At 41.6% G+C, this 13,668-nt stretch overlaps 2 protein-coding genes across 13 annotated transcripts in view; one reads left to right on the top strand and one right to left on the bottom strand.

The window, feature by feature from the left end:
• The window catches only part of RAVER2 (ribonucleoprotein, PTB binding 2), an 83,475-nt gene extending 77,978 nt beyond the window's left edge, over positions 1-5,497 (top strand). For 3 of the 4 annotated variants that reach the window (XM_009209933.3, XM_003892002.5, XM_017962174.3), the window contains exon 12: positions 3,780-5,497. In XM_009209933.3, the coding sequence (XP_009208197.1) occupies positions 3,780-3,926 (147 nt within the window). In that variant the 3' untranslated portion in view covers positions 3,927-5,497. The remainder of the gene's footprint in view (positions 1-3,779) is intronic. The other variant, XR_649051.3, reaches the window with a different exon arrangement.
• A 619-nt stretch (positions 5,498-6,116) lies between these two features.
• Positions 6,117-13,668, bottom strand: part of JAK1 (Janus kinase 1) — a 237,341-nt gene continuing 229,789 nt past the window's right edge. For 5 of the 9 annotated variants that reach the window (XM_021942491.2, XM_021942485.2, XM_021942487.2 and 2 more), the window contains 6 exons: positions 12,456-12,648; positions 11,628-11,752; positions 11,085-11,257; positions 9,310-9,427; positions 8,614-8,724; positions 6,117-7,512 (listed from right to left, as the gene is read on the bottom strand). In XM_021942491.2, coding sequence (XP_021798183.1) covers positions 7,417-7,512; positions 8,614-8,724; positions 9,310-9,427; positions 11,085-11,257; positions 11,628-11,752; positions 12,456-12,648 — 816 coding nt within the window. In that variant the 3' untranslated portion in view covers positions 6,117-7,416. The remainder of the gene's footprint in view (positions 7,513-8,613; positions 8,725-9,309; positions 9,428-11,084; positions 11,258-11,627; positions 11,753-12,455; positions 12,649-13,668) is intronic. The other 4 variants (XM_021942498.2, XM_031669526.1, XM_021942486.2 and 1 more) reach the window with 2 other exon arrangements.

Below are 13,668 nucleotides of genomic sequence, written 5' to 3' on the forward strand. Positions count from 1 at the left end.
CAAGTTTTATGGGTACGTTTTAGACGTAAGATCCCTAAGTGAAGATGTTCCCGTATTGGTGTTCATTATACAAGTCTGGAGGTGAGGGGAGAGTTATGGGCAGAGGTATATATTTGAGAACCATCACATTCCTGTAAATTGCTATAATTGTGAATTGCATGAAATTGGATGAGATCACCAAGGAAGTGAGGGTAAGTAAAGAGACCAGGAGTCAGTCACTGTGCATCTTAAGATTTCTCTTTCGATTTTGTTTCCTTGGTGAAATAGAAAGCAAAGCATCAGCTGAGAGTGAAGATGAGGGTGTATTGCTGGGGCTTCGAGAAAAGAGAAGGCTTGAAGTAGTCAGTTAGGGGAGGGGAGATAAGTGGGCAGGGTAGGGTGGGGATATAGTAGGATTGCCCAGGGGCACGAGAGTGAGGGGCCTCCGCTGAAGTTATGCCCATTCTGATAAGGAAGTATTAGACTTGGATTGTACTTCCAAAGTACAGAATGGAACCACTGGGTGCAAACTATTCATAGAGTGGTTTCAGCCAACCCTAAAAAAGACCCTGCTAAAGATGAAGTCCCCTAAAATGACTATTGTGTGTATTTGATTTCCACCTGAATATTAGACTTGTAAAACTAGAATATTACAGTTTCTCTCAAGGTCTTCCTTTTGTTTAGTATTCAAAGCATAAATGCTTATCAAAATTGTTTTCAGATTTTCTAAGTATACCACTTTGTTCTGTCTCATCTGTAAGTTTCATGCTAAATTTTAAATCAAGTCTTAAATCACATATAATCTGTGTGTGTTTGCTCACATGCATGTGAAGGGAGAAGTTCAATAGCCTCCTGGAGAAACCTAATAATGCCTGTCTCCTTCATTGCCATACTTTTTACGGAGCTGCTTATTAATCTTGCCATATTCCAAGATCAAGGGTATGGTCCTGTTTATAGTCCTTAGCCTGGCATTCCAGCCCTCTATGACTGAGGCCAGCTTCATTTTTCAACCTCATCTGCCACTGCCCTCTTCTGCCTGCCAGCTGCTACCATCACAGGCCTGGCTTTTTTGCCATCTGCCTTTGCACAGGCCCTGCCTTTCTCCTGGAAGGGTCACTGCCTGTCTCCTCATGTCCATATATGACCTCACTTCCAAATCCTAACTCAGATGCCATCTCATCCATGAAACCAGTGCCTGTACCTTTCAAGCCCCCTCCCCCATTTTCCTTGTCTGTAAAAAGCTTTAGCACTTCACTTCTATTTCTCTTTTGTCAAAGTGGAAGTCCCCTTTTAGAATTATGTTTTGCATTCCTCTTCCTTCCCCTCCTAGGATATGAGCTATGGGAGGGCATAGTCCAAGTTTCATTCATCCAGGTAAACCTCATAGCACACAAACTCAGTGCCCACAATAGATCACTTATAAAGGAATGAATGTCTATATCCTGCAAATACAAAATAGAAGGAAAAATATTTGCTAACTTTATATTCTTTCCCTCTTTTGTGTTTTGTTGTGGTGGTGGTGGTGGTTCTTATGTAGGAATTTATTTCTCCCAGAGCACTGAGCTTTGTTTCAAAATTTTAAATCGTCATTCCCCATTCACCAGTCCTTAGACTAGAAGTTAGATCTTTGATAGGGCATATCAGAAGGATTACCTTTCTCCCAGTATCACAAGGGCTATAGTGAAACCCATTTTATTTTTTTTTAAGGTTTAAATTTTTAATTGTGATAAAAATATAAAATTACTATTAAATATTTAAGTGTACAGTTTAGTAATGTTCAGTATATTTACATTATTTTGCAACAGATCTCTAGATTTTCATTTTACAAAAAATCTGATAGTAAACTGTACTTTTCCCACTCTCTCCCTCAGCTCCTGAAGAGAACATCATTTGACTTTCTGTTTTTATAACCGGGACTAACTTTTATATCTCACATTGGTGTAATCATACCATGTCTGTCTCTTTTTGAATGTCTTATTTTACTCAACGTAATGTTTGCAGGCTTTGTCTTCATTGTAAGATGAGTGACACCCACTTTCATTTCCTGTTCTAATATTTTCCTGTGCTGCTCAGTGAAGTTTTTTGCTGATCTCATAGGTCTCAGTTGGTTCTGTGAATGGTGTAGCACCATTGGGAAGCCCTTTGAATAAAAGAATGAAATAAATTTCCTATCTGGCTTCTGACAGTGAAGATGGTATAGAAAGACAGAAACCCAGGCTGCTGCTTTGCTACATGCCAAGACACGAAAGAATAGATAACTACATGGGGAGAAGAATTGGGGAAGGTGGGTGAGAAGAGCAGGAGCATCCCAGATCCCAGAGTGAACTGTCTGCTTCCCTCCCCCAGTCTTTGGAAAATCTATTTATAGAATGGACTGATGACTTATAAGAGGAGGAAAGCTGCTAAAAAGAATTCTTTATACCTGAAGTAAGGTCTGATGGTGTTAGTGGCTGGGGTTCAACGTTCAGAAAGATCACCTACCAGCGAAGGGGCCCTAATGAAGAAGGCAGCTGGAGAGAATAATGAAGAGGCTGGACACTGGGAGGAAGGGTTTTTGGGGCAGAGGCTCTGCCTAAGAGGTGAGCAAGCTGTTTGGTGCAGCAGCCCTTCTCTAGGGCTGCACCCTTGTCACCATCAACTCAGCTTCGACAACTATCAACTTACGGCGGCCGGTCTCCTTTCATCTATCCTCTCACCTGCTTCCCTTCCAACATATTCCAACACAAACCCCAGATATACTTTACTACTAGGGAAAAAAATGTCGAGGCAGAAATTCAAGCCAGATTCTTTGCCCATCAGCTTCACTCCTTTACACTGGCTTGTGTGAAGACGCTTTGTATCGGCCTGTCCCCACAGTAAGCCACATTGAAATGAAGTACCAGAGGACGCAGTCTGGTCATCCCTCTTCCTAACATGGACCATTGAGAACTACTTTAGCAAGGAGTTGAGAGAGACGTATCATCTGTTCCCTCTGAGGCTGGCTGCACTTTTAAAAATTGTGACTGTTGTTGGTTCAAAAACAACTGCAGTTTTAATTGCAACGTGAGAAGGCTCCTGTGTGTTGCTGGAAGCTTTACTCATCAGTCATTTCTAAGTTCTTGCATATTAAGTCACATAATTCTGCTTTGATAAGCTTGTTGCACTTATTTTTGTAAAAGCTAAAACTAAGAGGCATTAAGCTGAGCAGTGCTACACCATCTAATTTACTGTGCTATCACTGTGACCACTTGTGAGGACATCTGGCCCACTTTCAGGTTAGAATCTCTGGGATGGTGCCTGAAAATCTGCATTTTAATATGCTCACCAGGCGATTATTGTGGAGACCAAAGCTCTTGAGTTTCCCATTGCTCTCTAGAATGTATCATGTTGTTTTCCTTGATGTCATTTGTCAGTTTCTACACCTACTGATTTATTCTCTCACCACTCCTCTTGTCACCAGGCACACTTAACATCTAATTCAATATGCAGCTTGATTGACACTCGGTGTTGATATTCTGATTCCGTGGGTTTAACTAGCTGTGATCAGCAGAAGCAACTGCACGCAGTGCTCTCATTTTTCTTTTCCCAGAATGTTGGGGTTGGGAGTGAAGGTGCTGAGACTGGTTTGTTTGTGTCCTGCAGAAGTTCCAAAGGTGATGTTGATACAGAAATTAAGGGGTTGTGTATTTTTTGATAGTTTGGGTATTTATCCTGTTATTCTGTATTTACCAACTCAAAGTAGAATGCTTTTCTTATAAATATATTTCATGAATAAGCCAACTTCAGATTTTAAAACTAGCTGCAATTTTATTTTCTCATAGGTGTCATCTTTAAGAAATGAAAAGCGAGGCTCATCATATCTCATCTCTGCCCCAGAAGGTGGTTCAGTGGAATGTGTTGACCAGCATTCTCAGGGCACAGGAGCGTATTACATGGAAACTTACTTAAAAAAGAAGCGAGTGTACTGAGTTAAGCTCTCTCCTAATAACCCCCTAAGGTTCTCTGCAGTATCTCTGCTGTTCATCGCTGCCTTAACTTCATTCAAACTAGCCATATCCTTTAAATACGGGTTTATAATTTCCCAGAAGGAACTGTGTTGTGCAGCAGGCAGAAATGCCAAATAAAAAATAGCAATAAGAAAAGACATCAATTGAGGACATTTTCCACTAGAGTCAGATGCATCTTAATCAGTGTGCTAACTTACAATCCATTGGAGAAACTAACAATGTTCCACTATTCCTTGTTTGAGGACTGGGAATAATTCTGACACCATCTATAAAAGTTTGAAGCAATAAATGGGAAGCAGTGTTGTTTCCCGAGCCTTAGAAGAATGAGTTTCTTACAAGCCAATGTGCATTTCAATTTACTTTCCCTAGAAGTAATTGCATTTTTACATTTTTAAGACTTTTCCTAGAACTACAAGGGTGCAAGTACCAAATGTGCTGATGGTAATATTATAAAGATGCTCTACATGCATCTTTACATCTTTAATTGTACTCAATTACACCCACACCAGCCACACAAAATTAAACCCGGTAAGAGAGTGACAGTGATGTCAAAGGTATCCAGTACTACCGATGCTTTAAGATGTTGTTTACCATTTATACCTTCTGTGAAAAATAGAAGGTATTTTAAGAAAAGTAGCTTTGGCGATCCAATAAAGGGGTTGGCACACTACAGCCTCGGGCCACATTTGGTCTACCACCGGCTTTTGTGCTGCCTGCAAGCTAAGACTAATGTTTACATTTTTAAGTGGTTGGAGAAAAAAGAAAATTTATGACGTGAAATTTATATGAAATTGAGATTTCAGTGTCCATAAATAAAATTTTATTGGGACGTTGCCATGCTCATTCATTTACATGTTGTCTGTGGCACTCCTATGCTACAATGGCAGAACTGATTAGCTTCAACAGACTGTATGGCCTGCAAAGACCATATGGCCTAAAATTTTGACTATCTGGCCATTTATACACAGTGTTTGCTGATCCCTGATCTAATAGCACTAATTCTAATAGCAACTATTCCTTTTAATTCACCTAAAGACAGACCTTTAGCCTTTGAGAGAGACTTGTAGGTGGAAAGGACCATGGGTTTCTGTGCTCATTTCATACCATATACTAGTAATGATCTAATGACGGGCCTATTTTGATCACTAAATGCCCTATTTCCACAATATAGTAAAGCAGTCAATACTGCACTTGCTGATGGAGTCTTAAGGAGTCACAGTATTTATAACCACTCTGAGCTAATAAGCTATACCTCACTCTCTGCTCTCTCTCTCACTCTTTGATAGTGTATTAGGATGAAAAATCAGTTATTTAACACGATTTACTTGTGAAAGAAGATTTATCTTTACAGAATATGACTTTTGACATCACCATTTCTTGAAGACCTTGGTATTAAATGCATGAGAAACCTTTTGCCATCTAGAAATTTCTAAGTTTGTTTATTGTTGTAAGACTGTAATTAATTGATAGGGAATTTGGGATCTCTATCCTGCGCTTTTTGAAATCAGATCATTAAATATCTTGTCACTCTGGGGACTTGTTATTTTTAACTATGATGTGGATATCCTGTTTTAATTATGAAGTCTAGAATTGGTACATATGTTGTATGCTTTGTAAAGAATTTCACTTGGTCTAATTTATTGCATATAGTAGCTTCTGTTGGAAAATGACAGCTACAAAGTTTAAGGTAATTTCTAAGTATACTACCTATAAATAACTGATAAAAATTAGGCATCATCCAGTTATATAGCAGATGACTAATGGGTTTTTCACACCCTGCACTTCTCCTTCCTATTATTTTCCTGTTGCATTCAGCCTCTTCAGTGCTTAGTCACACCTCCACTATGGTGCAAAAACAGAAGGAAGGAAAGATGGTGAATTTTGCATCAGAGCTGCAAAGTGAAAGCAGGAAGAGGTTGAAGGAAGTAAAACAAAGGTGTCTGGACTACGGCACAGTGGACATGCCATCCATACTGGCCTGCGTCCCATTATCACTGGGCACAATAATGAAGTGCAAATCAAGTGGTGTTAGTAATAAGGACCATAACCCACCCCCTCCTCCCCCCAAAACTATACTGTTATTTTTCTATGTTAGCAAATTGTTTGAAATGCTTTGAAAATGAAATCTTAATATTAAAAGGCATATGCATGTAAAGTCTTTAGTATATTTATTTGTATAAAGAGTAAACAAAGTGCATATAGAGTGGCCACAGGTTTGACACAGAGACCTTGGTGTTGTAGGCTATGAACAAATTTAAATGGCAACTTTATTGCTGCCATTGAATCAATCCTGAATTTGGGCTCAACAGGTGAAAAGTAACAATATCAAACAAATACTAAACAGCATAAGATTTTCAGACTCTTGGTCATAAAGGCCTTAATAGTTCACATTGAATCAGTGACTAAACGTTTTTGGTTACCCAGCTACCTCCAAGCAAACTGAAAACTGTCTAGTGGATCCTGAAGTTCATTAGTGCCTCTAGCGGGGACTTTCCTTTCAAGTGTTGTACCATAGGGTGATGGTAAAAACAGGGATCAACCCTTGTAGATCGGTGGTAAGTATGGAAACACTCTAACAACAGTGCAGCGTACGTGGCATTCAAAACCAATGCTGGAATAGCTTGCTCCAAAGTGGTAGAGTTATAAAAGGACATACATTGACATTTCTTAAAAGCATGTGTAATAGCATCCAGGCTCTGGGAATGAGTTCTGATTAAAGGTATACTGCTTAGGAAAGCACTGGCACAGGCTTAGTTCTCGAGAATTAACATGCAGCTAATCATCTATTCCACAGCTATCCCCCCATGTAGAACCAGTTTTCTCAAAAATGGGTGCTAGTGGTCACCCAAGGGAACAAGAGCTAAGCCACTGGAGAAACAACTCATAGTTTTAAGTCCTACTGGTGAGAGAATACAATCATTTTTGTACAGAAACAATATATACTACCTGGTATCTAATATTTTAAGAATGCATGGTCTAGTACTGTATAGATATTGAAATCTGAGGGCTAGGTCCATCAATCTTTATGATTAATGTGCCAGCAAAACATTTCAGATCAGCTGGCAGCAGGGAAAAGCAATCATCTTCAGACATTATTTTGGTCAACTCCTCTTGTTTTCAAAAATCCCCTTTTGGTATGCAGTTGTGACGGTGAACTAGCCAGAGGAAATGGTGGCATATTCTTTCCACAAGGAGGAGTGCTTAAGTGCTTTCAAATATTTTGGTTGTCATTATGTGTCACTAAGTTACCGGTACCAAATTTAAAGAGGAACTCCTTACTCATATTAAGCACTACAGCGTGACTTACACATGTATATGTACTCAAGTATGAGTTCAATGACTTTTTGGACAGAACACAAACTGTTTTCATTACAAATTTTTAAAAAATGGCTTGGGCATTTGTTGTGGGAGGAGGACTTGATAATCTGTGGAATTTAAATGTTATTCATGCTTATTTTAAAAGTGCTTCAAATCCTTCAATAAGGTTCTGAAAGCTTGTCCGATTGGATGGTTGGAATTCCCAGCATTTCCTCATAAGTTGATAAACCTGTAAAAAGAAAGAAATAACAGTAAAAATGTTAGATTTGGGAACTTTAAAAAATGTACAGAAACATCGGCCGGGCGCGGTGGCTCAAGCCTGTAATCCCAGCACTTTGGGAGGCCGAGACGGGCGGATCACGAGGTCAGGAGATCGAGACCATCCTGGCTAACACGGTGAAACCCCGTCTCTACTAAAAAATACAAAAAACTAGCCGGGCGAGGTGGCAGGCGCCTGTAGTCCCAGCTACTCGGGAGGCTGAGGCAGGAGAATGGCGTAAACTCGGCCGGCGGAGCTTGCAGTGAGCTGAGATCCGGCCACTGCACTCCAGCTTGGGCGACAGAGCGAGACTCCGTCTCAAAAAAAAAAAAAAAAAAAAATATATATATATATATATATATATATATGTATATATATATATATAGAAACATCAAGAGTAAGAAAATAATTTTGGAAATGTAAATGACTTCTCCTTAAAGACCAGAAAAACGAGTGTTTGAACAGTTTAAAACACAGAAAATGGGATACAACTCTAGTTCATAAATAGTATTTTAACATTTGAGAAGCTCAAGGGTTGACTGACTGCAGTAAAATCTAGGTCATACCTGTAAACCGGTTAGAGAGTGAAGCTGAATCTCAGTTCAGACTTAAACTTTCCAGACTGGCTGCCTCACTCTCTGACTCATACTGTTCAGTGTGTCTTACGCAGTCTCAAGAGTTTTTAGTATTAAAGGGCTCAGTTCACTTAGAAAACTGAATACATACTATAAATGCTACTAATAAGTGGGATAAACTAACACACAAAAAATGCAATTATATATATTTGTCACACTAAGGCTACACCAAAACCTGTCCCTCTGGGGCAAGCAAGTGGATAAAGAGGGGCTGGCTTTTGGAGGGAATCCTTGCTCTGAACCTAACTGGTGGCTATCATCTAGCCCCAAAGGCGATTTCTCAGTTATCTTATGTGAAATTCAGCTTCAGAAAACTATTTTATAGGACTTCACTGCATCATTTCCTCGCTCTCCCCTCTACCCATTTCTGGATAACTCAAGCTGCGAAAACACAACAGAAATGGAGTGTTACTACTGTGACGTGGCCCATAGATACCTCATCTGGACAGTTAGGCGGGCACGGCAGGCGTTTTCCTTCTTTTAATGTATTCACAAGTCTTGTGACTGTCATCTGGCCATGGGTTGGGCCTATCATTTTCAGGAACAACTATATAAAATAAAACCAAACAAAACATTTAACTTTGCATGTATTTACATAAATGCCAAACAGATTAAGGTGAAATTTCTACAATCAACTGGAAATTTAAGTAGCAATAAAAAGGCTTTTCCCCTTAGTAACTTTAAATAAAAATCCAAAATCCTTATTAGCTTTCAATGATCTGTCTCTAACCAATGTCTTAGACTCTACCAGCCACTCCTTGTGCTGGTGAAGGAGTCTGTCCCAAGAAAATGATCTGATTTAGGAATGAAGGAGGCGCAGACAAGGCTGGTCCCTACCCAATGCTACCCCACTTAACTTGCTCATTTTCCCATAAAACTGCCGTTCATCTCTACACAGATAAGATCCTTGAGAGTCAAGGCCATCCTATGGAACTCTGGGCTCATTGTGAAAGCAAGACTTGAGAGATCCACAAATAACTGTCAAGTAGCAAACCAAGTTAAGTGGGAAAGTGACACTTTCCATTATAATACATTGATTGGATTCCATTTAAAAACAAAAGTTAACCAAGCAGAGGGATGGACACATTTTAAATGGGTACTGGATTCAAATGAAGAGAAAAGGAGGACTTACAGCCATGGGACTAGAATCTGAATCACAGTAAGTCAGCAGCTCATGCAGAGTGACTCCAAAAGACCAGACGTCAGAGGCGATATAAAATTTAGATTGCATTAAACATTCTGGAGCATACCTTGAAAGGAAGCAGAACACAAAACTTCATTTCCTGGGAGGCACATTCCAACTGACATTACAGGATAACTGAAAAATCACCTCTTTGGTTTTTCTTATAATTTAATAGAGCATCTGAGTGTGGATGATGTTTTACACGTATCATGTATAAGCTGCTATGGTGCACATCTGACCTATAGTACAGCATCCTTTACAGGCTCTCGGTAGCACGCATCTGCCCTAAAATAACACGACAAGTCTGTGCTCTTCGTTCACTGAGAACATGCTCTCGGTACGGGAGGAGGTGGCCATGTAATGATGAGCCCCAGGTCTGACTGCCTGCAGGCTCAAAATGAGGTATCAGTGGCCTCACTGCCCAATGTGGCGTCACTGTCCAATCCTCTTCCAGCATTACCTATTTTGCTGAATGATACCCACTTGCCCAAGCCAAAAATGAAGGCATTCCACTGCACCCAATCTCCTTAAATACTCCTTGAACCTACTCACTTCTCTCAAATCCTACTGTCACTATCCCAGACACTGTCCTAGTTCATGCTGTCACTGGCTCTGGCCTGAGCTGTTGAAGCAGCCAAATCAGACTCCCTGGCTCCAATCTTGTTCCCTTCATTCAATGGTGGTCTTTTTAAAACAAAGTCTCCGTCCTTAAACCCTCCAGCAGCATCCCACTGCTCTTGAGATGAAGTCCCAGCTTCATGACTCAAGCTTCCTCCTGCAAACCTATTCCACCATCCAGCCTCGCTTTCAGTTCCTGGGAAATCAACTGCTCTTGTCTCATTCTTCCTAGTCATGCATGCTGTCTTGCAACCATCTGTCTAAACCCGCATGAATCTTTCAGGTTTCATCTGAATACTCATGACTTCCAGAAAACCAAGCCCGACCCCTTCTGTATGTTTCCTGCTCCATGCCAGTGGCTGCCTAGCCTGTTAAAACTCTAAACTCGGCCTACTTGTTCACCATATCTCCCGTACTGGCACAAAGCAGGACCCTGATGCATTTCCTTAAATTAATGAATGAAGACGTTTAGGCTCCATAAGTGGGAAAGGTCTATGTTTGTGTCCATGTGGGATGCACCTGGGGAGTGCTGACTGGTTATGTGGCAGGGTGTAGTAGAGATGTAAGCAACCTCTCCCCTGGACAGTGTTCCCGGCTGAGACGTGGTTGTAGCCAGTGTGTGGCCTTCTAACCTGGGGGCCTCTGGTGATTCATGAGAGACAGCCAGGTCTCCCACAGGTTTTGCTCTGCTCTGTCCAGGAGTTCCCTGAATCTGCAATGCCCACTCTGTCCTACAGCTTCCCTCTGCATGGATGTGTTTAAGAAAGGAACTAGATCCCCTTCACCTGCTCACAGTTTTAAGAACTGCATCAGATGAATGCCCTCTCCTGGGAAGCTGGGAATGTTGAGCTGGTGGTTAGATTTCTTTCATTCCTTGGAAGACGGTGTTAGATGAAGCGCAGGGATTTATATAGGCTGCTTTCAATGAAACAGCTGGAAAGGTGTGTTTCTTGAAGATAAATATCAATCAATTCCAAATGTTCTAAACCTTCTCTAATCTTGAGTCAGGCCAGAGGAATGAGAGACATTAATATAGCCAGAAAGGGCCTATCAAAACTGTAAACTCTATGACGCATTGATAAAACCTGGCGGTTTGGTTCAGTTACCAAAACACAGGGCTGTCCCGGTCATCCTTGACGGTGTAATACTCCTTATCGGTTTCAATTGCTTTGGTTAAACCGAAGTCTCCAATTTTCACTTGGTGTTCACTCTCAACAAGGACATTTCTTGCTGCCAAGTCACGGTGAACATATTGCCGAGAACCCAAATAGTCCATCCCCTGAGAGAGAGAAGTAAAAGTCAAGCACATAAAGTCACTTTAGATTGTATTATCTATCACTTCATCAGAGAAAACAGAAATGTCATTTCATTCACATATCACTGACAATTTTTTTGGTTCTGACTTTTATGCAAGAGTATTAAGACCAAACTGATTCAAAGAAATATACATTAAAACAACCATATTTAAATCCATTGACTTTCTTAGTAGAGGCTGACTTTTCATCTAAATAATGCAGAGAAAGACAAACTTAGTATAATTATCATAAACTTTCCCACTTGGAGTCAAATTACAAACCAATTACCCAGGACAGAGCGCCTGATGTCTGAATCTGTAACATGCTGTCTTTATTTATTTATTTATTTTTTACCTTACAAATCTGAACGGCATATTTTAGCTGCTGTTTGAGGTTAATTTTGTTCTTATTCTTTGGAAGATACTCCTTAAGGCTTCCCGAAGGCAGAAATTCCATGATGAGCTTAATACCATTTCCTCCTGTTTAGAAAAAAACACCCATCAGTCTGAGGCTGCCAAATGAGGGAACCGTGGGAGAGGCAAGGGCACAGGATCTGAGACAGAGGCCCTGAGGTGATGTCAGCTTCACCCCTTCATCACAGGCATGTTACTTGACCTCTTATGCCTCAGGATCCTCAGCAGTGAATGGAGATGGTAACACTGGTGTACCTACCTCACAGGCATAAGCACTTACTGAGATAACAGAGTGCTCTGTAAACCACAGGCAAATGATCACTTTCAAAAATTATCAGCTCACTGTCAATTTCACTACCATGAGTAGATACTGGCTTGCAAATAAGATACAATTATTAGTAAATATTACTTGCCACTTTGATTTAGACAACTAGAAAATGAAATACCCTGGCTAGTATTGGATCAGAACAGGGAAGTGGGTGGAGGTGGAGTAGGAATCAGTTTCATAAGGCATAAGTGCAAGTGACGTGGAGAGACAGTGCTGGAGCCAGCCCCTGGATGGAGGGGGCCTGGGTGGCGTCCTCAGGAGCCCTGCAGCTGCTGAAGGATTTGACAGTACATATGACTTGGAAGCCTTGAGAGTGTGGGAACTACCAGCTAGCATGTCAGATGCCCAGATAAGGCCACGGGCTGCCTGTTCTGCACTGGTCTTCATGACCCTAGACAGTCACCAAATCTTTAAACCGGACCCCGGCCTTGCGCAACATACCGTCTTCCGTGCAGATTCCTTTGTACTTCACAATGTTCTCATGATAGAGGTTCCTTAAGATCTCGATTTCCTTTTTCAGATCAGCTATGTGGTTACCTCCACTCTCAGGCTTCAGAGATTTGACAGCCACCTGCTCCCCTGTATTGTCCCCTTCGGGGTCATACCTGCAGAGCTCAACCTTCCCAAAGTGGCCCTGGAGGGAAAGATGCATGTGCTGTTATCAAGGAAGCCCCAGCGTAGGCCACAGAACACAGAGAAGTCTTGCTGCTCACAGCCTGAGGGCCAGGGGTTCTCGCCGTCTGGCCTTGCAGGCAGAAGCCTCTCACCTGGACTGTACCTGCTCACTACAGCCCCCGTGCTCTCTTGGCCTCACAATCTGTCCCCTCCGTTACTAAGACAAGGAAAGTAGCAGGTGACGATGAACCAACTCATCAGTCCCAGCTTCCATGAACATGTAACCCACAGGAAATGAAGGTTATTTCTGGACCTGCAGGACAACTGTGCCGTTCTCTGAAAGCTCTGGGCTCACATTACAGGACAGGCCCCACAGCATGGCTGAAAAGAGCAAGAGCATGAGGAGTCTTTAGAAGACGTGAGATCAGGTTCCAGCCAAGCCACCTGACAGCGACAGGGGTGGCCAAGTTCCCTAATCTGAGCTGGCTCCTGATGTACTCACTGTATACAGAAACTGGCCTCAGGGATGGTGGGGGAAAGTAAGGATGCCATGCTTCTGACAATGCCTGGCACAGAGGCTGGCACACAGCAGATCCTGGAGATGTATCAAGTCTGTTTCATTAACCAGACTATAGAACATCTGTATAAAGACACAAATCTCAGTAGCTTCTCTAGTCACAATTAACTGTTTGGAAGCTCCCATTTAAGGTCCAAAGAAAAGCTGGTATTTTATTTTGGGATTCTGTGCAATAAAGCTATCCCTCCTTTAAAGAGCCTTACAGGGCTGGGTGTGGTGGCTCATGCCTGTAATCCCAGCACTTTGGGAGGCCTCCTTGCTTGAGGCCAGGAGTTTCAGAGCAGCCTAGGCAACACAGCAAGACCCTATTTCTACAAGAAAAAATAAAAAAAATATTAGCCAGCATGGGGGCATGTGCCTGTAGTTCCAGCTACTCAGGAGGCTGAGGCAGGAAGATTGCTTGAGCCTGGGAAGTTGAGCTGCAGTGAGCTATGACCATACTACTGCACTCCAGCCTGGGAC

Source organism: Papio anubis, chromosome 1 (assembly GCF_008728515.1).
Source record: "Papio anubis isolate 15944 chromosome 1, Panubis1.0, whole genome shotgun sequence".
In the NCBI taxonomy this organism is placed as follows: Eukaryota; Metazoa; Chordata; class Mammalia; order Primates; family Cercopithecidae; genus Papio; species Papio anubis.